The sequence below is a fragment of the Mus caroli genome, unplaced genomic scaffold, assembly GCF_978045245.1.
Source record: "Mus caroli unplaced genomic scaffold, Mus_caroli_1 scaffold_10, whole genome shotgun sequence".
Classification (NCBI taxonomy): Eukaryota; Metazoa; Chordata; class Mammalia; order Rodentia; family Muridae; genus Mus; species Mus caroli.
This window is the reverse complement of record NW_028227265.1, coordinates 61803985-61831485: the sequence shown is the minus strand read 5'-3', so window position 1 is coordinate 61831485 and position 27501 is coordinate 61803985. Positions and strand designations below refer to the sequence as shown.

The window sequence follows — 27501 nt, the reverse complement described above, 5'->3', positions numbered from 1 at the left end:
AGATAATAATACAACTCTAAGAAAATGGAAACATAATTAAAATGCATTCATATAATGACTTTTATAGCAATTAACCTATAAGGTAGGGCTTTAAAGTAAATAAATGTATTTTAGATGTTGGGGGGCGGGGACGGTGATACCACAGGAAACAAAGAGACAACATCTATATGCAGTCTAAACGTGTGAAAAGACACTCTCTAAAGTCCATGGACATGTGTCTGAGAGGAATGATAAACATCAACACTCCAGTCAGCCTGCCCCAGGGACGGAAAGAGGTGAGAGGTGGTCCTGAGTCTCTAATCCAGGTGTGATGTTTTCTTTCCCAAAGTGAATGATGAAACCACAGGCTTATTATTTTCTGCACTGTTTGGCCTGTCTACAATGTTACCGACTTGGACTAGGCTGTGTGATAGCTACACTTTAAAGAGAAACAGTACCTGTTCAGGATGGAGATGAATAGAAAATAAGATTCATTCCTGACTCCCAGTTGCTAAAGTCCAAGCACCTGCTGCTGATTCTATCCAAGTCTCTATGTCTTTATCTGTCTGCCTGTCTGTCTGGTTTTTGTCTATCTGTCCCCCCTTAGCCCTTCTATTGTTCCCTCCCTGTCTCACACCCCAACAACCAGTTCCACATATCCTCTAAGGCCTACCTCGAAAGGCAACACTTCCAGAAGAGTGTCTGTAACGCGACATTGCAGCTACCCTGGCCTGGGGCCTCAGCCTGGCTCCCCAGGCCCAGCACTCCAACTATCCCGGAAGCAGCTGAGAACAGTTGTTCCTTAAGTTGTTCAGGCAATAAGACGAGTGTCCAATGCATCCCCCACCACTGTATCAGAGATTTCTCTGAGGCTTCAAAATAACATCTGAGAAGTTTATAGCCTAGTAGGTGAGATGGACCTATACTGAAGTATAATATTATGAAAACCCTAAAATACCTAGGTGATTGCCAAGTGAAATATACTTCTAAGATTTGTTTCACAATTATTTCATTTGATACTCTTCTCCTCTCTATCCTAAAGACTGTAATATTAATCTTGGCCAAAAAAAAAGTCACACTATTTGTGTTGAGCTGAGGCTAATAAATAGAATATTTAAAGACAATAAGAAAGCTATTATAACTCCTTACATTTCCAAGTAATCTTAAGCTCTTAAAACTATCATTACACATACATAATATACTAAGCCCATCTAACCATAGTCCATTCATATAGAATGACCTTGAAGATGTTATAGAGATAATTCAAACACTATTATTATTGACCAAAAAAATTTTGAGGGCTCACGACATTTTAGTAAATTGTCAACTCATACCATATTAGTAAGATGTGAGTATCTCAAACAAAAATTAGGAATAAACTGTGAACTTAAGAATGCACGGGCTTCACCACTAAACATGTTAGTCAGCTTTCCACCGCTGTGGGGGAAAAATGCCTGAGACAATTTGAAAACAGAAAAGATCTATTTGGGATGACAATTTCACAGGTTTCAGTCTAGCCTCTTGGTCCCATTGCTTTATACCTGTGTCAAGGCGAGCCCATGATGATATATGGGTGTGTATGAAACCAAACAAAACTGTTTACCTCATGAAGGCTGAATGAAGGAGGACCTGAGTCCTATCACTCCTATCAAGGGCATGCCCTCCCTCTCATGACCTCACTTTCTCCAACTAGGCCCAGATCTCAAAGGTCTGCCCATACCCCAATAGCATCACAGGCTAGCAACCCAGCTCTGGAGGACAGTTAAGAGCCAAACTGTAGCATTCCACTTTCCCAGATAAAAAAAAAAGGCAATCCCTGTATTTCTAGGGAAAAGATTAGCACCATTTGTACTATATCAGATATACAAGAAATCATTTGTATACTTACATGCTCACTTTTTTTCAGCTCTGTAGGGAAGATCCTACCCACCACGAGCACATTACTGTAATAGACCTTCAAGGATTTCATGCTACTCAGCTTTGAATTCTGCCTCTCATCAGGTTCCAGTAGTTCTTAAACTTCAAAGTGCTTAAAAGTCCCACTGAAGTGTAACTAAGTAATCCAGAGTGCGGTATGGATCACCCTAAACTGATGCCTATGCTGCTAGTCTGATGACCATACACGGAGTGGCAGGGGACTTCACAACCTAGCCTTCACATCACAATCACCTGGCACGCTGTCCATGTGCTCCCCCACCCCCACCCTGGAAGGAAAACAGTCCTGGAGAACCAGAAACTGAGAGAGATGCCCCTATTTCTAACATGTCCTCAGTTTTGAGAACTGTAATTCTAAAACTGTACAGCTCAAAGATGCTCTATGGCCCAGTGGGTCCAAACTTCAATGTGTGTGTGTGTGTGTGTCCATGCATGTACATGCACGTGCACATGCGCACACGTGATATTGTTGTTATTGTATGTGTGATGTGTATGGGACCACACGGGATATGACTCATGTATAAAGGACAGTTTTTAGAGTGGGTTCTCTCTTCCCATCTTTGCATAGGTTCCAAGGATCAAATTCAGATTGCCAGCTTTGCACAGCAAGTACTTCTGCCAACTGAGTCAGCTCCCCAGGCCCCAGAGAACTATTTCTTCAAAGAAGTCTGTATCTTTTCCCTTCCCACAAGCAAGCATTAGTGTAGAACATCCAGTTTTATAGATAGGGCATTAATGAACCTTTGCTGAAAGAATGTTATCACTTCCTCTGAGAGTTAAATATTGTACTGATAGTGACTTGCTCAGACATCATCAGAGAAGCATCTTTTTTGTAGCAGATGGGAAAAAATAGAGACACACAGCCAGACAGAATGAGAGGCCTTGGAACACTCAGCCCTAAGCAGGCTGTCTATATCAAACCCCTTCCCTCAGGGCCCAGGAAATCCTGAGGAAGAGGAAGAGGAAAGAGTGTTTAGTTCATGGAAGACTAAAAAATATGAAGTCTTCATCCCACCTGAAAGAGAAGAGCTCCGATTCTGTCTTTTTAAGCATCTCTGTCTCAGAGGGGTCTCTTCGTCAGTATAAAGATGTGCTTACGTCCTATCCGGAGATGACAAAGCTAACCTGTAAGGATCGGGTGAGTCCTCGGAAGAACCTTTAAACCAAGGAAACATAAATCACTTCTTCAGTCTTTGAAGGGCTAGCCTGCAACTCTGCTGCTGTGCTGCCCTTCAGCTAAAAGCAGGCGTAGACATCTTAGTCACAGATTCCAAGCATCGTGTGAATGTCTTAAACCACTGCTCCTGTGTGCGGGAAATGGCTTAGTACTGTCTAAAGCATCAGCTACGACTGTTCCTTAGTTCACTGTGTCTCTGTGTCAGCACTAATGGATGGATAGATGTGCTCTTTGCAGATCAATAGAAGACCACTGTAAAAAGACTATTTCTAGCTGAAGGAAGCAAACACTAAAGTGACTTTCTCTAAATCTGCCAAGCATACATACACATGCAGAAATCCCTGACAGAATCTTTATAAAGCAAGAAGTCACACATTCCTCTTTGTTCTGGAAAGGTACAGATGCATTCTCAATTTTCCATTTCTTAAAATTGTGTTAGTGGTTTTGAGGGTGAGCCTTGAACTTACTATATAATTGAGGCTGGTCTTAAACTCCCAATTCTCTTGCCTGCTTAGATCCAGACAAGTACTGCCAGGCCTGGCTCTATGCATTTTGTTTGGGAAGCTAATTAATACTGGATGAGAACTGTAAGGTATATCAGATCAGGTTAAATTAAAAATCTCCACCACTGCCGGGCGTGGTGGCGCACGCCTTTAATCCCAGCACTCGGGAGGCAGAGGCAGGCAGATTTCTGAGTTCGAGGCCAGCCTGGTCTACAAAGTGAGTTCCAGGACAGCCAGGGCTACACAGAGAAACCCTGTCTCGAAAAACCAAAAAAAAAAAAAAAAATCTCCACCACAAAACAACAACAAAAAAAATTGTATTGGTGTGTATATAAAAGATTGTTAACAGCATCTCAACAAAGGGAAGTGTTAGCCATTCGAGTTCTTTATTTAAGGCCACAACCTTCCTTGCCATAGCTTCTTAGCTCCACACCTTTATCATTTGAAGTTGTATTTGATAAAAGACCACCTCACCAATCATCACACCAAAATCTGGAAAGCCTGTGTAAATAATATTTTGTACAAAAAAAAATTAGATGGACACCCAGGTTCTTCCATGTATAACTGTCCTCACCACCCTCCCATTGGAAAGTGTGTATCAGTAAGAGGGTGATCCCAGAGTCTCTGCAATGACCTTCAATTCCACAGTCCATCAACCTTCCAGTAAATGACTGACCACAGTATTTCACAAATGCAACATGTTTAAAGCTGAACTTGCCAGGTGAGTCCTACAAACCTGGATTCTGTATGCAACTCCTGTGACAGTTTGGGGGTTCGATGAGTTAGATCTGTGTTTGAAGTCTAAAGTCACCTTGACCCAACCCTAACTGTCCCATACTGAAACACTGACCCAATCTTTGTTGTACTTTTTTCTTTCCCAAGATTTTTCTTATCTATTTTCCTATTATACTTCAAACAATTACTCAGACCTCTGTGTAAACCATGAACAGATTAAACCTCACACTCTGCAAATTCATATACCAAAATTAAATTAGTTGATAGGGATATTTCTACTTTACCAAATAAAGGACGGATTTCCACAAATCAATCAAGCTGTCCAAGATGAAGCTGCTCTTTTCCCCATGTTTATGCCCCCTTCTGCAACCCCCTAGCGCACAGTGCTTTGTATAGGAAAGCCATGTTCCAGGAAGTCTCTGAAAGCTCAGGGCTGGGAGTGTGTCTGACAGCTAGAAGGTGTTGAGGAACGGCTAGCTGACTCCCCCTCTCTCTTATCAGCAGCTATCTCATTCTCCTACCCTTCACTAAGCCTCTGACACTCTTAGCAGCCTGATTGTCCTTTCTTGATTTGTTTTTGTTTGTTTTTGCTTCATCTCATTTGTTACTTCTTCCATTATAATAGTTACCATTAGTTTTATTTTCTCTTTGGGAGAGATTCTGTCTTTTCACAATTACACCCTACTAAATAACTAGAGTAACATTCAAAATTAGGTTTCACTGTGAATTCTACAGGAGCGCCCTCTCCACAAATGCAATAACAAAATAAAACAAACAACTGAACAAAAACTTTCAAATGGGAAAACAAACAAACAAAACAACAAACAAAAATACATAACTTCACTACTAAAACGACTTTAGAAATTTGGGAAGAGAATGGGAACTCCCTTTCCTGGAGAAAAAAATATTCAGATGATAAAAAACTTAAGAGATTCCTGGAGCCACATCCAGCCACTACTAAACCAGGAGGCAGCAGTGTGCCCTGCCCCGAGTGACAGAAGAATAGTTCAGAGTCCCACACGCCTCTAGGGACATTTAGTAAAGCCGAGATTTTTCACTCACCAGCGAGCAAACAGCACATGATGTTATTCTCTTCCTTTAATAACTATACATATGTAAATGCCTTTCTGCTTTTAAATTGGAGTGCTAGAACGTTCCCTTAAGTTATACTTTAACCAATTTCTTTATCACTGCTCTCAAGTTACATCTTCCCAAGCAGAAAGCACTAAGGAAAGAAAAAGGCTGAAGAAGAAAGAACATAGCATTCCCTTTGAGAGGAAGGAGGAGGAAGGGCAAGAGGAAAGCAGAAAACCACAAATATCAACTTCAGGGGACTGAACAGAGAAGCACTTCCCTCAGGCATATCAGCTGCACACAGATGCAATTCACCTCTTCTACGGAACTCCTACCCTGAGAGAAAAATCTAAGAAACTGAACTATAAAACAGATTTTTCACACAACAAAACATATTTTAGAGCAGTTTCTTATAGTTGAGAGAACCAGGAAAGAAGCTGCTGACATATTCCTGTATCTGCCAGCTCACTCCGCCTCTGTCCAGACCCAGTTCAACAGAAATGGACATTATTCACCATGGTTCCTGGTGACAAGGACAACACGTGTGGCTTGCAGTCTTCAGGTCAGACAGCACTTACTGGTCGGAGTTGTGGTCATCTCCTGATAGGCCTGCGAGAGAGAAACACCCAGACACAAAGGAACCCATGGGGACGTGTGTGACTGTAAGTCTCTAATTATCCTTTCTAATTCTGGAGCCATGTGACTGGACTTCACATAGCCTGCTGAACCCTGGGGGCCTGAGGCTCCCAAGCTGGACCACTAAGGGAGAGGATGCTGCTCTTTGCCCCTTCATTAAAATATTGCATTACATAGCAGGGCTAGGTGAGCTATCTCCTGCTGGCCACCGACTGGCAGCTTCAGGTCAGCAGTCAGAGCATCCTGAAGAATTTAACTATTACTGTTCACATGGGATTCAGGATCTCAGCAGACTTTGTTGTTTCTATATAATACTTTAAAATACACGCAGTAAGGTAAGTACTCAATGAACCTTCCTAACTAAATATTGAATATGAGAGATCAAGGGAATTTTCTTCGTTGATGTATATAAGACAGTAGCTACTAAAACTCATCCAAAACCTGAAAGAGGAAAGGAATTTTACTACAAGAGACCACTCCCAAACAATTACCCTCACACACACACACACACACACACACACACACACACGCCACTAACAGCAACAAAAACAGTAGCAACCAATTCAGCATTTGGAACTAAGTTCCTGAAAATAGATAAATTCAGACATCCATAGAAAGAAATGAAAACAAAAGGGAAATAATCATTCTATGTAAATAATAGTTATATAAAATCCCTAGAAGTGCAGGACAGTGAAAACACTTGTCTAAGAGTTAAGCACCTTGAAGTCAGGTATAGGATCTGTCACTACCAAGTTACAAGCCTTTGGGTAATTCTACCAGCCAAACTAGGACACTGATTTTGTTGTGGTGGTGGTGATGGGTGGTGGTGGTGGTGGTGATGGGTGGTGGTGGTGGTGGCGGCGGCAGCGGCAGCGGCGGTTATAAAAAAAAAAAAGTTATATAAGGTCCCTTTCAAGTTGTAAAGCTTTGTCTACTTATGGCCACCTGTTACCTTGAGGCAACTCAAAGAACACTAAAAAGTCCCCCCATCAAACTGGTCTGTCCTAACCACTGGCAGTATGCATGGGAAGGGAGGAATCGCCCTGTCTGGAGTCTTGCAGAGGACCATCCTCTAAGATGATTCTTTTCTACACTGGGATTCGGTCTTTCTTGCCTTAGTCAGGTGACACAACTCCAACAGATACCATTATCTATTCTGACATGCTCAAACACTAGGAGTTACTCCAGTGTTATAATTTAACTCTGTCCATACTAAGGTTTGAGGTCTCTGCTGGCTAATTTTATATCAACCTAGTACAAGCTAGAGTTATCTGAAAGGAGACAACTTCAACTGAGACGATGCCTTTGTAAGATCTGGCTATAAGGCATTTTCTTAGTTACTGATGGGGGAAGGCCTAGCTCATTGTGGGTAGTGTTATCCCTGGGCAGCGGTCCTGGGTTCTATAAGAAAGCAGGCTGAGCAAACCATGTTGAGCAAGCCAGTAAGCAGCACCCATCCATGGCCTCTACATCAGCCCCTACCTCTAGATTCCTGCCCTGCTTGATTTCCTGCCCTTGCTTTTGATAATGAGCTGTTACTTGGAACTATAAGTGAAATACACTCTTTCTTCTCTAAGCTGCTTGTAGTCATGTTGTTCATCACAGAAATAATAAGCCTAACTAAGACAGAGCCAATACTGCCACGTGATGATTACTTCTTCAATGTCTAGGCGCAGAAGTACAAAGGAGTAAGTTTTCCATCTGGTATTTTCTAGGCTGCCTACTGTGTCTAGATTCTCACCTTCCCTGGCATACCTCTCCTGTGGCTTCTGAGGGAGAATGTCACAGCCCAAACCACCTTAACTCTTAACCTGATTTTGTATACAACACAAACAACTTCTCTATGCCCCAGAAAGCTGAGTTGGAAGCACACTGGATTCTTTTACATACATGTTCTACAGCTTTTTTTTTTTTTTTTTTTTTTTTTTTGGTTTTTTCGAGATAGGGTTTCTCTGTGTAGCCCTGGCTGTCCTGGCACTCACTTTGTAGACCAGGCTGGCCTCGAACTCAGAAATCCGCCTGCCTCTGCCTCCCGAGTGCTGGGACTAAAGGCGTGCGCCACCACGCCCGGCGTTCTACAGCTTTTTATCGAAATTTGCAGTCACAAGAAATGATAATAAAACAGACTAAAATGGTATTCCCTATTGAAAGACAGACACTTTTCTCCAGAACAATCCAGCCAGGGACACTTCAGGAACACTCTGCTCACAGCCACACTCCTTTTCTAGAAATGCTTGCTCTCAAGACTCTCCCTGTCTTGGGACAGTCTTCTCTCAGCAACACATCCCTGGATGCATCCTTCTCTCATGGGTGCCCCCCTTAGGCACCCCTCTTCATGATACAGACTATCTAACATGGACTTGGCAGGCAGACCCTGCTAGGTGCTTTCAGCTACATTAACCCTTTAATTCTCATGGCTATACAGTACACAGAGCATCATTATCCCCATTTTGAAAATAAAATTAAACCAGGTTTCAGAGTGAATAAATAAATATATCAGACCAAAACTGTTTTCTCTGAGACCTTGTATGCCTTTCATCGTCTCACTGTGAACCAAGTTACCTATCACTACCTGTTCACACAGAAGCATCTACAGTATTGAGATGTTTGGGTTCGCAATTATGGTCCTCCAAAGGACCATAAAACTATGCTGGTTCCAGGAAATTCCAACACAGGACAGGCTGTTAGAAGAGACAGCATTACTGAAAACCTTTAATGTTAACATAATTTTAAAGAAAAAAAAACAGTGACATTTTTCATCTACCTTCAAAATACTGTATCCTCATTTAACCTTCCCTCCACCACCATCTCCAGATATATATAGAAAACACATTTCAAAACTAAATTCATAAAACTTCCTGACAGAGATGCTAAGTGGCAGGCAGATGAAGTAAGGAGACAGGCAAGAGCAGATGCAATGACGGATATCCTTAGTAGAGACATAGTGTAGCCAGATGAGAGCTATGGAATACATACCCTACCTAAGCTGTCATTTAATCTCAAGATGGATGTCAATAGTAAAATAGAGAGAAAACACCTTGCCAATGCAAAGCTAAAGGCTCTCTCTAGAGCCCACAGTATCCCAGTAAACAACTACTCATTACAACTATATGCTCAGTATCTATTCATATAGAGTAACCCAAGACGTGCCCAGTGCTTGCCAGTCCAACAAACCACTAGAGTACAGTTCCTGTTTTCTTGAATCCCAAGCTTTCATTTACTGACATCATTTGCTTTCATTCACAGAAACTGGCCAAATTCATTTAAAACATACCCTACACTTAGATTTCCCAAAGAGAGAATACCACAAAAAAACACCACCGTGAAATTAATGAGAATGGCACTGCTACCTTCCCCAGAAGGCAATCTCTTGAGGGCCTCTGGTGTAGACAGAGTTGGCAGAATCGTGCAATCCGTTGGTGATCCCTGCAGAATAGCCCATGACTATCCCACCATCTGCTGACACACTCAGCACATCGTGATGTCCTCCCACAGAGGTCCTCTCCAAGAACTGACCGCCTTCTTTAATGCGCTGCTGTATCATTGGAGTAAGCGGCATTTCAAAGCTAAAATAGCTATCCGGTTCCGAATACAGTGTCTCTAATGACTCTGCACTGTAGTATAGGGAAGTGTTGTCCAAAATAGTTTCGAATTGGCTGCTGTACACATCAGTGGAGTCCTCTGTATAGCCAGGCCCAAGAATATCATCATCTCCTTCCCTAAGGTGCTCCTCTTGATCGAGAAACCTGAAAAATTAGTGAAAGCAAAATTTTTCAATATTAAACCATTTTTTTTCTTTTCAATTTTCTGCCTTCAACCAACCATATAAAAAAGATAGTGTTGTCTACATGTAACTGTTATATTCTCTCATCTTATGGCTTTTTAACATATATGGGAAGAAAGATATGAAACCTACTTAGGTTAAAGCATTCCCTTCAGGTTACTGTATGTGTATGAGTGTTACACATGCACTCCTGAAGCCTGCAGACGTTAGAAGAAATCATCAGATCCCCTGAAAATGGAGTTATGGATGACTGTGAACCTCTATGTGAAAATTGGGAATTGAATCCAGGTCCTCTCAAGAACAACAAGGGCTCTTAACTACTAACCTAAACCCCCAAACCCAGGCTAAAACCTTCCTAATACACACACATGCCAATAATCTGCAGAAATTTAATAAAGTTCCAAACTAGTTTCCTATATCTCTTATAGTGTATATATAAATAAAATACTAAATTTTCCTTTTAATCAGCCACACTCAGATCATATACTATCATCATTAAATTTAAGAGGATCATATAAATATCACGTAAACGTGATACAGCAAACAATCAGTAAAAATGTACTGAACTTTCCTGGCTATTAATACTTTCTAACTTAAGACCAGACGCTCCGGGAAGGACCCTGTCAGAATCCAGAGGCTGCCCTCTGCTGATGTAAAGTAGAACTGCAAAGACTTCATGTTCACAGCTGGGGAGCACCTAGGAACTTATACAACGCTAACAATTATTGTCCTCTTTCTTCCCCAGAGAGGACTGCTTCTCTGGACCTCAGCATTCCTTAGCTGTCTATTTTCCCGTGGGTAGGGCTAGGGTCACTTGGACTCTTCCATCCTTGCCCCCGTGCACATTAGCATGCCTACTGTTGCTGTCCGTGTTCAGCTCGCAATTATATGAAGAATTAATTTCCAGCAAGGGCTTCAAATAATGAAATGGACATTCAGACAACTTAGATAAGTTTACAGAAACATACTGTCCAAGCCTCTTCCTTTCCAGGCAAGTTTATCTTCCCAGTAGACTGCTGTTCTTTGCCTATATGGGATCTATATAGTGTTTATGTGGTCACTTTGTATATTTAGCACCAAAGTTCACAGACCAGGCATCTCACATGTGTTGCCCATTCTTTTATGTCCAGCATCTAACAGGGTCAGAAATACAATAGGGAACTTGAAAGAATTTCTAGGGGAAAGGGGGTAAGAAAGGGAAAATGGGAGCAATGAATTACTGATCTACTAACAGTGCAAGTATACATTTCAGAGTGATACAAAGACAGAGCCGGGCTGGTGAGATGGCTCAGTGGGTAAGAGCACCCGACTGTTCTTCCGAAGGTCCAGAGTTCAAATCCCAGCAACCACATGGTGGCTCACAACCATCCGTAACGAGATCTGGCGCCCTCTTCTGGAGTGTCTGAAGACAGCTACAGTGTACTTACATATAATAAATAAACAAATCTTTAAAAAAAAAAAAGACAGAGCCACGTGCCATTTATCAAGGCTGCTTTTAATAGAAGTCTAGAGATTTTGTGATCTTAATAGTCACCCAAAAGGAACCTCATCTTAAGTTTATCAGGTTGTGAACCACTGATGATAAACTATAACATGGACATTGAGGAATGACAGAACACTAACATTCATGGTTTAGTAGTGCAGGATACAACAAAGAATTTCTCAGAAACAATGACCAGACATGATCAGAGAGACTGAAGAAAGATAGCTGTGTCTTCCATATAACCAGGCTCTAAGGTAGAATAGTGGAGAGAAATGTTGAGGAAGGCCAGAAAATAACAGGAAATGCTAAGTTTACTTATCTAGGCCATACATCAGAACACATTTGAAACACATTTGCTATTTGAAAGAAAAGATCCATTTGTGACCATCACAGAACAAACGAGTTGGAGTCTAATCTACCTCTGACCTTCTGAGATGCCCTCTGAGCCATAGAGAACTACATGGCCCAAACATCTCTGTCCATACAGGGAAGCATGTTCATACAGAGAAGCAGGCTACACTACAGGCTGGATGCATGCTGCACTAGAACCACTGTGTGCACTCAGAGGAAGGCTGGATGAACTGCAATGACTGCACAGATGTCATTATAGTTTTACTCTTTCATGTCAAAAATGCATTTGTATGGATGAGTGTTCACAGTCTCTTCAGCTTTCCTCCCTTGATCCTTGGCTAACAGACAACTTCATTACATGATCACTTTTCTGTCTTTGAAACGTATAATCTAAAGAGTAGCCTAGATTATAGTAATTTCTCTTCCATTCTATGGCAATAAGAACAATAAATACTGCAACCCTCCCATATATACATAGGGATAAATTGCCATTGATATGAAATCAAAGACTATAATAATTCCTAAATATGTCATTCCTATACATGCATACCTATGATATAGTTACTGCATCTTAGCCATAGTAAGAGAGTTAATAGTCATAACAAATGGAACAACTGTAACAACAGAAAGTCACATCAAACGGGAATTACTTATTTCTTGAATTTTTCATTTAATGTTTTTGACCATCAAGGTTCATTCCAGGTAAATGGAGTCAATCTTGTAAAGCAAACTGACTGCTAAGGTAAGACTATGGGCCAGTGTGGCGAGTTCCCCCAGTAAGCACAGGCAGTGATTTCCTAGAGCATGTTCAAAGCAGGCATCACAAATTACAGGACAACTCCAGAGCTTACCTTTCTTTGTCTCCCTGTATATCAAAGTTCTCCTCAAGGTGTTCTTTGCTTTCTCTCAGAAAGACATCATCCTCTCCACTCTCACCAACAGGCATGGGGGACAGTGTGCCTATGCTTGTGCCCAGCCTTTCGGAAGGAGCTTTGCAAGTTTCATCCCAAACATTCCCAGTTAAATGAGTGGAGTTGCTACTCACACCACAAGCTGGGCTAGAATGACTTGGCCGTTTGGCAAACTCTTTGCTCACAGGCGAGGCTGTCCTTTCTGGTGATGTCTCAAAGTCTACTGGATGTCGGCTCTCAGCCTCCTCTCCTGTCCACAGTATCTCTACTCCTTGAAATTCTACATGTTTGATCCGGCCTTGGCGCCCCATGGAGCCTCCCCGATCATATCCTCTAGGGTGCTCTCTTCCAAGGTCAGACCTCTGATCTTTTAAAGCACCAACTCTGTCCACAGGGTCATGGCTCCCTGCTGATCTTGAGGACACAGGACATGCTGACTTTGGCACATGGAGAGGCCCCTGTCTCCTGTAATTAGTTATCTGGGACAGTTGTGCTTGAGCTTCTTCAGGTAAGAGTGCAGACAGATCCTCCTGGATGTGCAAAGACAATTTTTCCTCCGTTGGTACTTCCACTGAAAGAGGTATATCTGGTGATTTTCCTGGGCCAACAGGAAATGTTCTATGGGCTCTCTGTGGCTTATGACTGGCAGTACTCAGTTCTTTATCCACCTGGTAAACTGAAAAGTTAGCATCTTTGTCCAGTACCTTTGTAGCTTGAAATGTTCCTGAAGCTATTCTGGCTTCCGTAGCTTTCAGAGCAGAAATTAAAGAGTCGATGGGCTGTAAACTTTGTTCCTGAGGGTGACACTGAGGGGCATCATTTGGTCCTTCTGTAACACTGTTAAGTATAGAGTCTTGTCCCACAAGAAGGTGGACTGCCTGCTGCCCAGGCAAGCGGCATGGTGGAGACTTTGCATCAAAGTCTAGAGAGGCTCTGAGGCCTTCCCCTCCTTCTTCCATGGTCCCATATTCTGGAAATTCATTTGTGACAGTCGGTGGGAGTAAAGTGCTTCCTCCATGATCACCTAAGAATGGAACAGAATGGAAACATGACATCAGAGTCTAGTGTGGAATAATAAGTATTCATTCTAGGTTCTCAATAATAATGACTTATTCATTTACTATTTTCCTTCCTCCCAACCCTGTAACACGCACTTAGAACTTTGCAGTGACCACTTCTATTCATCCTCCATAAACATCAACACAAAAGTTTCTGCACAGGAGGAAGCAGTCTAACGACTCACACCATATCTAACACTACTTCTCATGAAGTCCAAGAAAGGAGGCTGTAGTAGCTCAGCCCCTTCATATGCATAAATACTAAAGTTACTGTAAGTACTTTATTCAAATACCACTGGTAAAATAATAAATATGGATATGAAATCTGAGACTAAATCTCGGAAAAAGAAAGATTTATTTAAAGTCAGTAAAAAATTTTCCCAGCTGGACATATTTTGGGGGGAGGGAAACATTTCTAAAATTTCTATCAAGAGTGACAATGGAATCAAAATAACAATAATTTTCAAAAAGAAACAGTGCTTCTGGATTTCCACTTGAAAAATCTTCGTGTAATTATTCTACATTTCATTTATTTTCATTTTCTTAAAGTAAAAGTATATATTTCTTTTTTATTGGATATTTTCTTTGTTTACATTTCAAATGTTATCCCCTTTATTCTGAACATTTCCTATACCTACATACATACAATAAATGACATTTTCTTATTGATGCTACAATTGTATTTTTACAAAGATTCAAGCTGTAATACATGTCAGATTTTTATCACATTTTTCATCAAATTATATTTAATTACACAGAATAACACATTTTTTATCCACTCATTAATACTTGGGTGTGGTTTACCCCTCTAGCTATTAGAGGTAACAAATTTGCATGTAGGTTTCCTCTCTACATATAGTTTAATTTCTCATGGTTAAACATGAATTTTTTTTGATAAGCTAGTGAATGTATTAATAATCTTTTACAAAAGGGTGGAATGGATTTTTAAAAGCAACTACACTGTTTATTTCCTGCCAGTATGTCAAGGGTTCCACTAGTGTCTGTGTTTGATCATAGATAACCTCATACAAGGTACAAACTGTATTTCACCATGCTTCTGATTGTCCTGTTAACTAATGATATTGAACATCTTGCCATGTGTTGGCCATTTCTATGTCTTATTTAAAAATGTGCCTATTCAGATCTTTTACCCATTTTACAATTACTTCATTTATCATTTAATTACAAAAAAAATCTCATAAACATCTTATGCCTTATCTTTTTAATTGATTGACAGCATCATTGTACAAGGTTATAATTTTGATATAAGGTGCAACCTGTTTTTCTTTGGTTGCTTTTTTATTGTTGCTGTTGTTGTTATATGTGATAAACCACTATTTCATACAAAGTTAAAAGATATACTCCTGCTTTATTTAAATAGCTTTTATAAGGTTAGCTATTTTAAGTTAATCTTTGTGTATGGTGTGAATTAGAGATCTGAGTTCATTCTATTGCATGTGCACATCTAGTTATCTCACTACTATTTGCTAAAAAGACTATTCTCCCAGCTAACTCAATTGCCCTGATACCTTTGCAAATACACAACTGACTAACACTGTTAGGTTTTATTGTAACTCTTAATTCTCTCATATTGAGCTGTATCTTCATGCCAGGATGCCGCTCTTGATCACTGTTACTCTGCAGTAGGTAAATGTAGAGCTAAGAAATTCTCCCAACTTTGTTATTCCTTTCCCAGACTGTTTTGGTCCCTCTGGGCCCCTTGTATTTCCTATGTGAATTTTAGAATCAACTTACCAGACAGCTGAGATTTTTTAACAAGAGCACCAGTTAACCGGTGTGCTGCACTCTTAGCCGTATTACTACTACTTGGACGGTCCTGCCACTATTTCATGCCTTTTAAAACCACTCCTGTTTTATAGTTTTCTGAACATGATTCTAATGATCACATTAAGTTTATTTTATTCTTATTGACAATATCGAGCAGATACACGGACGTAGAGTGGGCTGCTATTCACGACTGTTAGACTCAACTATGGATGAGCTTGTGTTTTAGACCTCATAGCATTTTATGCATTTCTTGAGGTTTTCTCATGAAATACCTTGTTGTCTGTGAATAGAGAGCTTTGCATCTTTCCTGTCCTAAACTGTCTTTCCCATATAGCCTCTCTCAGTTGCCCTTTCAATTTTTGGTCTTTGCTTCTTAACTGAAGGATGGGTATCAGACATCACACACTGAGCAGGTTTTAATTCTGGCATATCCTGGAAATAGAGTTAACCCTGTGGACATTCCAAACTTTATATTCTGTCCTTTGCCTGTGCTCAGTGTCTTTTTAACGTGGCATTCTTCTTCAGATCTGAAACGATCAGATTACTTTTACCCTTCCAGGTCTAACTCCAACTCGCTATGTTTAATTAAATCTTCTTTTAATACCAGTGCTTGGATGAAGTAAAGCACCTTCCCTCACTGGAAATGCCAATAGAACTTTAGCTGGTCACATACATAAAATAGGAGCATTAACATTAATTCACATTTTAAGGTTCAAACAGCTACAATTCTTAAACTGTGCGAGTACCTGCCATGTCTGTGTGAGGGCCCCCATCCCCTGGGAGCCTCAGTTGCAGTTGTGAGCCATCCAAAATTGAGGCTGGGATCAAAATGGTTCCTCTAGAGGAGCACAGGGGTTTTTAACCAGTGAGCCATCTCTCCATCCCCAAACAGCTACAAGTTTTAAGTGGCCCATGAAGTACTTTTAAAAACTCTACCACAGGAACACTAAATTCATATGAACACTCAAATCCACCATGGTGAAATTCATTTACAAGAGCAAAGTGTTAATGAACATCATCTGGGAGTCCACTTCGTCCTAACCTTAGTTTATCATCTACAAAATAAGCATGAAAATAAGCACTGACCCAGAGATGTAATGAGAGAGGGGACAGGGAAGAGAGAAACAGGGTCTCATGAATATGTTAAGTCCTTCACTTTAGTTTCAGAAGTTGTACTGAAATCTCCTTCAGAAAGAAAAAGGAAATACATCAGGTATAGGAAATGCTTGTGATGCTTGACACAACTCGGCAACTGGTCCAGGCAAAGAGATGGAGGAAAGGAGGCAAAAAAGGCCTGGAGGACTCCTGGGCTTCACTTTTCCACAGGCTCTCAGATCTGAGTTTACTGTCTTAGAAAGAACTAACTTAGTAAGTGTCATTTACCTTCTAATAAGTAAAGATGGCACAAACAGTCAGGGGCAAATGATATTCTGAGGGGTTAAGGACCTAACTAAGATGTGTAAAACATCATTAAACAAAGCACTCTACTGGAGCTAAGACTGGGCTATACTGGCAGTCTTGAGCTTCGCAGGAATAAATATATGGGAAAGACTCACACGCTATTAAACAGTGAGGTCACTGTTTTCAGTAACCAACCAAACGAATAATCTTCTAACTGTAGTAGTTTCTGCACACAAACCATGGGGACGCCACACATAGAGGACATGTCATAGAAGGACACTTTTGTTGTTACAGGCAAGAGCTGCTTCCCTTTGCTGTTTACATTTCTGTAAACTGCCTTTAACAAACAAACAAAACTTTGCAAAATATTATTCCTGAGCTTTTACTTTGAGTTTTGTATTTATCCCATTAAAGTAATTCCTGTGGAGATCATTATACTAGTGTGACTATTTCTTGAAAAGAAAGAAAATGAGGACATTTTTATTTTACTGGGATATTTTGTTTTGTTTGTTTTGTTCCTCTGGTCCCTTTCAAAACACTGCCACTGTTTCTGGCCTTCGTTACTCACTCAGCAAACGTTTATATCAATAAGCTGTTATGTAACCAACATAGGGAAGTCACAAGGGCATCGTCAGATGCGATGTGTGCACTTGACATGGCAAAAAGACACCTGGGTGGCCAGTGAAGGACACCCAAGGGGAGAGAGGATGGGCATAAACAGACTCAGGATAACCAGAGGCTTGGGCAGAAACAGACGTCAGGGCCTGAGACAGATTCTCACCCCTGACTTAAAATGCTCCCCACATATCCACCACTACCATCACCACCAGCCTAATACTAATATAAGACTCTAGTAAACGTTCTTTCTGCAGGAAGGCTTACTGGAATCAGTCCAAGTCTGACAAGGAGATTTGCTAAATAAGTATTAAAAAGAAGAACTCTAGCACTTCCCTGAATATAAACCACATACACACAGACAGAGAGAACTTAATTATACTTCTTTTTCCTTTTAAAAATAATGTAAATATAAGCTAAAGTTTGTGGGAAGGCAGGGTGAATGGCCATTAGAAAATGTATTTAGGAGGGAATTTTATTTCATGAAAACTTGTCTTTTTCTTTCTGAAATTTTATCTGCTACCTTGTACATTTGGCAAAACTTCCAATAAATTATGTTTCCAGGTATTTGGTAAAGCTACTTTTCTGTGATCTATAAATCCACTGGCTTTTTTAAAAATTTGATTTAATATACTGAGAAAGAAGCAGGATAATTTTGTATGTTACAAGATCAATTTTAGCACTGCTTTGCGCTCTGTATTAAGTAGCCATCTGTTTCTGCAACATGGGGACAGGGATGTAATAAAATGATGGAATAAAAACATAATGTGTTTCAATCTTGAGGAAATGAGCCTGTTTCGCAAGGCTAGCTGCAGAGAGACTATGCCTTCCTAAGAATGATCTTTGAAAACCAGTATATGAAATACACTCTTCCACTTTGGCTAGCAAACACAAGAGAAAACGGTTCCAGGAAGAACAACCCACAGACCATTTGGCACATGTACCACACACTGGGTCACTGAAACTTGAAAAAAGAAAAGCAGCTTTCTATAGTGATCCTAAAAAGCAGGGTTTAGGCTTCCCCAGGTATCACAGCAGCTGTGTCCAGCCTAGGTCCTATGGGAGGACAATTATAAATTCTGCATATGTGTCTCCTGGAACCTGGGTCCAGTAGTTTCTAGGAGGACCTAGCTTGTTTTTCATAGTCACAATTAGATATAAACTTCAAATAGAGGACATCTGGTCTGTTCTTTGCTATTATATCCCTTACAACACTACAGTCTAGCAAATGGATGCTGTCTAAGTGAAATAAAGAATGTCATACAATCAATGGTATGTCAATTAGGAGAACTTCAAGGCAGAAACAAAACAAAGATGCCTCCTTAAACACCAGTGGGACAGGACGTGGAAGTACCACCCAAGTTCTGGCGCCTGGTAGCCAGCTTGGACAGAATGATGGAAATTCAGCTGGCAATCAATACTTTCTGGATACACTCCCTGCAGTCAGTTTACTGAGTGGTAAGTTCAACAGAGGCAATTTTACCTGCCCTTCTAGAACATAGCATGATGCAAGCCAGATTAATAACATAAAACATACCTTTCCCAACTGACCACTATGTAAACATAGCCATATCAGCATTTTATCACTCATATCAACATCAGAAAACTGCAAAGTTAGGGGCTGAGGAGATGATGGCTCAGTGGGTTAAGAGCACTTATAGCTCTTCCAGAAGACAAGGGTTCAATTCCCAGGACCCACATGGTGGCCTACAACCTTCTGTAACTCCAATTCCAGGGCATCCAACTCCTCTGGCCTGCAGGGGCAGCAGACATGCACATGGTATACAGATATACATACAGGCAAAATACTCATACCCATTAAATAAAAATAAATAAATCTAAAAATATATTAATTCTCCAGTCAGTATTCCGTAAGTATCTTTAACAGCTCTCAGACGACTCTGTAGAGATCATTTCAATCATCACAGTATGTTTTATTTGAAAGTGCTGTCCTAGAGCATTGTACTCAGTATGACCGGGAGACAGCAACATAGACATCACGGAATCATAGATGTCACGGAAGCACTGTTCAGACCATCCAAGGCAGAAACATACATGAGGGGCTGTGGAGATGGTCAGGTAAGCAAAACTGCTTACAGCTCAGGCATAAGTCCTGAGCTCCCTGGCCTCACATCAGCCAGGCATGGGGTAGAGAGCTAGCTCAGTGATATGAGCACTTGCAAAAAACCTGGATTCCATTCCCAGAACCAACATAGCAGTTCACAACTGTCTGCAGCTCCCATTCTAGGGAACCCAAATGCCCTCTTCTGGCCTCTGCAGGCACCACATAATTGTGGTATACATATATACACATAGGCAAAACATACACACACACACACACACAAATAAGTAAATATTAAAACAAAAAATTCAAGCTTGACTACATGTGCCTATTAATCTCACTCAGGGTGGGTGAGTGAACATATATATATTATATTTAATTGTTTTACATGTGTTTGTTTGTGAGAATGCATGCCATGGCTTGCTTTTAGAGTTCATGGGACACCCTGTGTGAGTTGGTTCTCTCCTGCTACCATGTGAATGGATTCTGAAGACAGAACTAAGGTCATTAGGCATGGCAGCATGTTCACTCAACACTTAGCCTTCTCACTGTCCAAACTGGAAGAGTCTGAGAACTCAGCATTCAGCCAGGCTGGCTGAAAATGGCAAGCTTTCAATTCAAAGACCTCTCTTCAAGACATGATCAGGCAGACAGAAACCAAAGCTCTTGCATGAACTGCCATGAATACATACATATATGCCCAAGTGTATGCATTGTACACACATACACACACAAAAATAAATAAATAAAAGCCAGTCAAGCAGGCCAGAGACTCATACTCACAGTGAAATATAAGAGCACTGCTCCAGAAACCACACAGCCACCTAGAAGTCATTCTGACACTATTTAATACATGACTACATTTTTTATTCTTTTAAAAAATTAGAAGTTTCCTCCTCCTAATGAACGTCCAATTGTCCAATCAATAGAATAGACAACCAACAAAGTATCCAGAGGTCAAAAGTCTCTATTCCTAGTTTTATCATTCTGATGTGAGTTTGCCCTCATACCAAGGAGTCCATCTATCTGGAATCCTCTCCAAAGGAAAATAGATTAAGGGCCTTTGCTGGAACAGTGCACTTCCTGAGTTTAGAGCTCATTGTTAGTATAGTGACTACACTTATCAAAAATTGCAACTGTGATCTTGACCCTCCCCTAAAAATATGAATGTTACCATCTAGTTGTCCTTAAATAAATTAAATGGGAGTCTAAAAGATAGAAGCTGAGGAAAACTAAGGTTTTTCAGTATATAAAAACCACTAAATTTTCCGTAATTTCCCATTCCAGTTCTTGGCTACATTACTTGTTAATAGAAGAAATTCATGGGCACACTCAGTGAGCTTGCACTACAACTTTATAATCTGTTTTCTGAGACGAACACAAACCATCACATTCTCAACCCTTTAGAAACCACCGTAAACTTCTGCCCCTCCTCCTCACGTGTGCGGTTTCAAACTGCAGTAATGTATAAGGAAAACTACACCTTCTTGACTTACTTCAACAGTGGGAGTTTCACAGAAACCACGGAAAGGCAACCCATTCTGACTCGTGCTGAAGCAAGGATGAAAATGGCGTGCCGATTCTGACCACTCAGCCTGTAACTTTACTAATGAACAACCGTGACAAAGACGCCTCGTTTACAAATACAAAAATTAACCTTTGCAGAATTAAAGACCTCAACTGAGTTTTGTCTATAAGTAAGTATAACTCTGAGCTATGAAAAACAGTGACCAATAACCTTGTCAGAAACTGATCACAGCTCAAAGCAGATCACATTCTCAAAGCAATGGCAAGGAGTTCATTAAAACAAAGCAGGGGATAATCTAATCCACTTACTAGGCAGTAGAGAACGTATTTGGTATGATAAAAATATCAGAAAGTGAGTGTGAATAATGCAGACTTGCCAAGTGAGTAATGCACTTCTTTAAACTTTGGGATGCACTCACTCTCCATCCTGATAAAAGTCACATTTGGGAGAAGACTATGATATCTACTGAATGATGCTCACTATTTTCTGGAGTCTGATAGCTCTCTAAATGCATGCATATTCAAGGTTTTATGTGCTTCAAAGGCCGGAAAGACCTGCCAAGCATTATCCAAGCTTTTAGCATGTGCATACAAATGCAGAAGGTTCCATTAATTGGACATTCTTCCCCTGGTGATTAACAGTTACAGCTGTGCTTACCACAGTCTAAATCCCACAGGCTAATGATTCTGAACCCAATTTTTCTCCTTCAGCCCTACTCCCTACAGGAGCGATAGTAGTTTACCATGTCTGTCAATGTCAGCGGAAGCTTTGAAAACTACAGAGCAGCACACGAACAGCGTTCAGGTCAGAGGATGAGATAAGAAGCAAGCCATTAATTGTAGAGCAAAGTCTCTGCAACAGCACAGAGAAGAAAGCTTGTAGCAGGAGCCCATCTGAGAGAAACTACCTCTCATAATCGTAAGTCCCTGCAGATGTCTTCCTTTAGCCTCACCTCTTCTCTCTCCTCTATTTTATCCATTCTGTCCACTTTCTACACTTCCTCCTGTTTACACATCCACACCTCTAATATCCACTTTTAAATTTCCTCTACACTGACTCTAGTTTATATTATGGTTTTTTTTTTAAAGAGAATAATGGTTCACACTGAACCCTGTGCAGCTCCACAGTATCACTTGAGCAGGCCATCTTTTGCTAAAGTTAACACACATGTGGTAATATTAGAATAAATTTTTCTTGCACATTTTTGTTAAATCATTTAACAGTGAAGAAATTTAAAGTGATGTTCAAAATTCTATATAGTTCTTTTAAAACTGTGAGTGTCAATTGCCAAGCAGCTAGAGTGATTGGCCGTGATAGCCAACTACAGCTGTGGGCAAGGCAGAGTGAGGATAGAGAAGCAGTCTCACTAAGCTGGGGCTAAGCCTCAGCTGATCCACACTGGCACTCCCATCAGAGTCTAAAGTCAGGTTTCATCCTGCAGACTGACATGAACAATTCCAAGCACATCGACCATTGACCGTTCAACAGAAAGTTGAAACTTGGTTTCTCTAGAGAGAGAAATAAATCTTAAAATACTATAAAATGTTTTTGACAGATAGGAAAGACACACTGAGAAATAATAAGACAGTTGCTATAAACTTCCTGGAAAGACTGTGATGGCTTCAGCGTCAACTCCAATGAGAATATTCTGAAGTCATCCCCACCCACTCCAGGCTACTTAAATTCCTGGCTGTGCTTCGGACAAAAGAAGCGTGGGTTCTTTAAGAGAAACTCCTCCCCATCCCATCCAACACCACCCCTCTCTAAACTAAGGAATAGCCTGTTTCCTTCTTTCTGCCTCTATCATGCAGCACAGAAAGGGAGCTTGTTTCTATAGGATGACAGAATGCCCTGTTCCTGGGAAACCTGCTTGGGGACGGGGAATGACAGGAAGTAAAATTATAGGTAAGCATGATACTCTACTCTCCACTTACATTTTTTTTTAAAAAAAATTAGAACATTCAGCATCAGACACTAAAACAAATATTAAAAGCTAAAGCCAAGTGAAGTATTGGGCAAAGGCATTCGGAGGCCCCCATTGCATCTTTCTGTTTTCTGGGCAATTAAAGAGTGCTTGGCAGGGATGCCCCAGAATGAATGCAGTCTGCTCTTTTCTATGGCAGGATTCAGCAGAACTTGGGCTAGCCCCCAGAAGTCTCCTACTGGGATGGCCGAAAGACAACACAAGCAGTCAATAATACAGACGGAAAATGTCACAGCAGCATTGCACAAGAGATAGATAATATATATTTGCCTGCATAGACCTACAAATAGAGGTTACTCACAGAGATTACTGTAGCTCCAGCAGTTACCCATTGATCATAGAAAATGCCCAGTTCATCAGTTTAACGCTTGAGAAAAGTTAACGAGAAAAGAAGCAAGCTAATGCAAAATGTGCTGTTCTAGTCAACTGGAAGCAAATTAGTTTCAAATTTCCTGGAGGCCCCTCTTGCCCTGCACTGCACACGGTGATGTAAATGGAAGCACTTTGAGCACTTGGAACCAGAGCTGAGCCCAGGAACTGCCGCCTCAGCCCCTCACAAAGGCAGAGCAGCCCGCTCTCCTGCTGTGCTCAGCCTCAGTCGCTCTCTACCTTGGTAGCTTACCGAAGGCAGCCACTGTGGGGCTTTTCTACAATTGTCAAAACTACTTCCAAGGAGATAACTGAGATGTCGGGAGTTAGCTTTAATGTAACCATTCCCCCAGTGCAGCAGCAGGAAGCCGGCAGAGGCTCAGAGAGGATCGTACCATCCTGGGTGACATCAGAGGTGGGGCTGTCATCCTAGTATTATGCAGCATTTTCTCTGATGCTGGAATGACACACATGAACCGAGATGGGCCGGTTCCCTTTAAAAGCATTTAATTCTCACGCTGCTCCAACGGAAAAGGCAAATGCGAAAACACTGCCCAAAAGCTGTTTCCATGTCAATCCAGAACTGACAGTCTTTATCTCACTTGTAAGTGCTGCCGCCACACAGTCATTTTACTAATGATTACATTACTGTTCCTGTGATAAATTAATATTTAACAGTAATTGATAGTAATTGGAAATGTCCCATGAAAAGATTCAAAGATGTTGTGATCCAGTTTTAAAAGCAATGGGATAAACTTTAACATCACCTACAGTACTGTGGGTGCATGCAATACTTTTCAAGCAATCTCACTAAAAGCACTCCTTTTGTAAATAATAATATGAAATTAACACATGGTTAATAACACTGACTCTGGGACTTGATATAAATATTAAAAATGAATCTTGGGTGGAGAGTGTCCATTTGTGCTACAGCGCCTACCTAACCCTGGGTTTGATTCCCCAACACTGGAAAAAATAAAAAGTAAGTAACTCATCTTCAGTATCATTAATATTGCAATCAGCATGAGAAACACAGACACTTCAAAAGACTTTTCTATTTCATACACTCAGTAACCAGCAACCAAGAGCCAGAAAATGTGTTCACTTTAATCTATAAAAAATATTAATTTATAAATTATATTTTGATTTAGAAAATATGAATGGCCATTTTTATAAATTATATAATAGGTTAGAAAATGTGTAGTAATATGCTAGACGCTGCACTAAGAAGTTTCATTTTGTGAATCCATCCATCCCCCAGAAGTCGCTACAAAGGCTACTATTATGAACCCATTTTATTGATGAGACTACTAAAATACAAAAGAGGTGTGAGTCTTGTCAGATCAGATGAGTAAAAGAGGCACCACTAGAAGGAACTCAAACTCAGACACTATGGCTCTAAAGCTCACCCTCTGTACCACAAGCTACACTTCCCACAACTCTGCATGCCAAGAAAGAATTCTGAAAGAAATGTTCAGGGTTTGAAACTACAGCAAACCAAGTAGGCCCCTCTCAAGAAGACTAATTCATACGCAGGGGACAAAGATCAGATGGTGCATCTAGGGACAGCAGACTTGGTGACAGAAATGAAGCTGAAAAGTTCAGCTTGACAGCTGACAGCTTGTCTTACTTGGGGAAAGGCTTAAAAACTCCCAGCTTTCGTTTATTAATCTCTAAGCTGTGGATGTTTAGCTTCTTGATTAGTAAATGCTGTTGTGAAGGCACAGGATCTGGACTTGTAATCTAGACTTCGTTACCTTCCAATTGTGTCACTTTAAGAAGGTTATTTAACCTTTCTAGTCAGCTTCTTCATTCAAAACCATACAAATAATAATAGGGTTACACTAAGGATTAAATAAAGTATGAATACAAATAAACCACTCAGGTAATAAATAATGATAAAAGCTGAAAAGTAATTATTGTAACTCTTTTTTATATTATTAGGTATTTATTTCATTTACATTTCCAATGCTATCCCAAAAGTCCCCCACACCCTCCCACACCCACTCCCCCACCCACCCACTCCGACCTCTTGGCCTTGGCGTTCCCCTGTACTGAGGCATATAAAGTTTGCACGTCCAATGGGCCTCTCTTTCCACTGATGGCCGACTAGGCCATCTTCTGATACATATGCAGCTAGAGTCAAGAGCTCTGGGGTACTGGTTAGTTCACATTGTTGTTCAACCTATAGGGTTGCAGATCCCCCCAGCACCTAGGGTACTTCCTCCAGCTCCTCCATTGTGAGCTCTGTGATCCATCCAAAAGCTGACTGTGAGCATCCACTTCTGTGTTTGCTAGACCCTGGTATAGTCTCACAAGAGACAGCTATATCAGGGTCCTTTAAGCAAAATCTTGCTAGTGTATGCAACGGGGTCAGCGTTTGGAGGCTGATTATGGAATGGATCCCCAGGTATGGCAGTCTCTAGATGGTCCATCCTTTCCTCTCAGCTCCAAATTCTCTGTAGCTTCTTCCATGGGTGCCTTGCTCCCAATTCCAAGAAGGGGCAAAGTATCCACACCTTGGTCTTCCTTATTCTCAAGCTTCATCTATTTCGCAAATTGTATCTTATATCTTGGGTACTCTAAGTTTCTTGGCTAATATCCACTTATCAGTGAGTACATATCATGTGAGTTCTTTTGTGAATGAGTTACCTCACTCGGGATGATGCTCTCCAGGTCCATCCACTTGCCTAGGAATATCATAAATTCATTCTTTTTAATAGCTGAGTAGTAGTCCATGTGTAAATGTACCACATTTTCTGTATCCATTCCTCTGTTGAGGGGAATCTGCATTCTTTCCAGCTTCTGGCTATTATAAATAAGGCTACTATGAACATAGTGGAGCATGTGTTATTCTTACTGGGTGGAACATCTTCTGGATATATGCCCAGGAGAGGTATTGAGGGATCCTCCAGTAGTATTATATCCAGTTTTTTGAGGAACTGCCAGACTGATTTCCAGAGTGGTTGTACAAGCTTGCAATTCTACCAACAATGGAGGAGTATTCCTCTTTCTCCACATCGTCGCAAGCATCTGCTGTCACCTGAATTTTTGATCCTAGCCATTCTGACTGGTGTGAGGTGGAATCTCAGGGTTGTTTTGATTTGCATTTCCCTGATGATTAAGGATGTTGAACATTTTTTCAGGTGCTTCTCGGCCATTCGGTATTCCTCAGGTGAGAATTCTTTGTTCAGTTCTGAGCCCCATTTTTAATGGGGTTATTTGATTTTCTGGGGTCCACCTTCTTGAGTTCTTTATATATATTGGATATTAGTCCCATATCTGATTTAGGATAGGTAAAGATCCTTTCCCAATCTGTTGGTGGTCTTTTTGTTTTATTGACAGTGTCTTTTGCCTTGCAGAAGCTTTGCAATTTTCTGAGGTCCCATTTATCGATTCTCGAACTTACAGCACAAGCCATTACTGTTCTATTCAGGAATTTTTCCCCTGTACCCATATCTTCGAGGCTTTTCCCTACTTTCTCCTCTATAAGTTTCAGTGTCTCTGGTTTTATGTGGAGTTCCTTAATCCACTTAGATTTGACCTTAGTACAAGGAGATAGAAATGGATCAATTCGCATTCTTCTACATGATAACCACCAGTTGTGCCAGCACCATTTGTTGAAAATGCTGTCCTTTTTCCACTGGATGGTTTTAGCTCCCTTGTCAAAGATCAAATGACTATAGGTGGTAGGTTCATTTCTGGGTCTTCAATTGTATTCCATTGGTCTACTTGTCTGTCGCTATACCAGAACCATGCAGTTTTTATCACAATTGTTCTGTAGTACTGCTTTAGGTCAGGCATGGTGATTCCACCAGAGGTTCTTTTATCCTTGAGAAGAGTTTTGCTATCCTAGGTTTTTTGTTATTCCAGATGAATTTGGAGATTGCCCTTTCCAATTCGTTGAACAACTGAGTTGGAGTTTTGATGGGGATTGCATTGAATCTGTAGATTGCTTTTGGCAAGATAGCCATTTTTACTATATTGATCCTGCCAATCCATGAGCATGGGAGATCTTTCCATCTTCTGAGATCTTCTTTAATTTCTTTCTTCAGAGACTTGAAGTTCTTATTATACAGATCTTTCACTTCCTTAGTTAGAGTCACGCCAAGGTATTTTATATTTTTT

General features: G+C 40.7%; 1 protein-coding gene and 1 long non-coding RNA gene across 8 annotated transcripts in view; one reads left to right on the top strand and one right to left on the bottom strand.

Moving 5' to 3' along the window:
• Positions 1 to 27501, bottom strand: part of Psd3 (pleckstrin and Sec7 domain containing 3) — a 527712-nt gene that overhangs the window by 250721 nt on the left and 249490 nt on the right. For 3 of the 5 annotated variants that reach the window (XM_029480436.2, XM_029480437.2, XM_029480439.2), the window contains 2 exons: positions 12509 to 13592; positions 9390 to 9785 (listed from right to left, as the gene is read on the bottom strand). In XM_029480436.2, the coding sequence (XP_029336296.1) occupies positions 9390 to 9785; positions 12509 to 13592 (1480 nt within the window). Of the gene's footprint in view, positions 1 to 5981; positions 6199 to 9389; positions 9786 to 12508; positions 13593 to 23305; positions 23813 to 27501 lie in introns of those variants that run through there. The other 2 variants (XM_085843935.1, XM_085843937.1) reach the window with 2 other exon arrangements.
• Positions 22814 to 27501, top strand: part of LOC115031740 (uncharacterized) — a 40726-nt gene continuing 36038 nt past the window's right edge. For all 3 annotated transcript variants that reach the window (XR_015048643.1, XR_015048642.1, XR_015048641.1), the window contains exon 1: positions 22814 to 22925. This is a non-coding gene — a long non-coding RNA (uncharacterized LOC115031740). The remainder of the gene's footprint in view (positions 22926 to 27501) is intronic.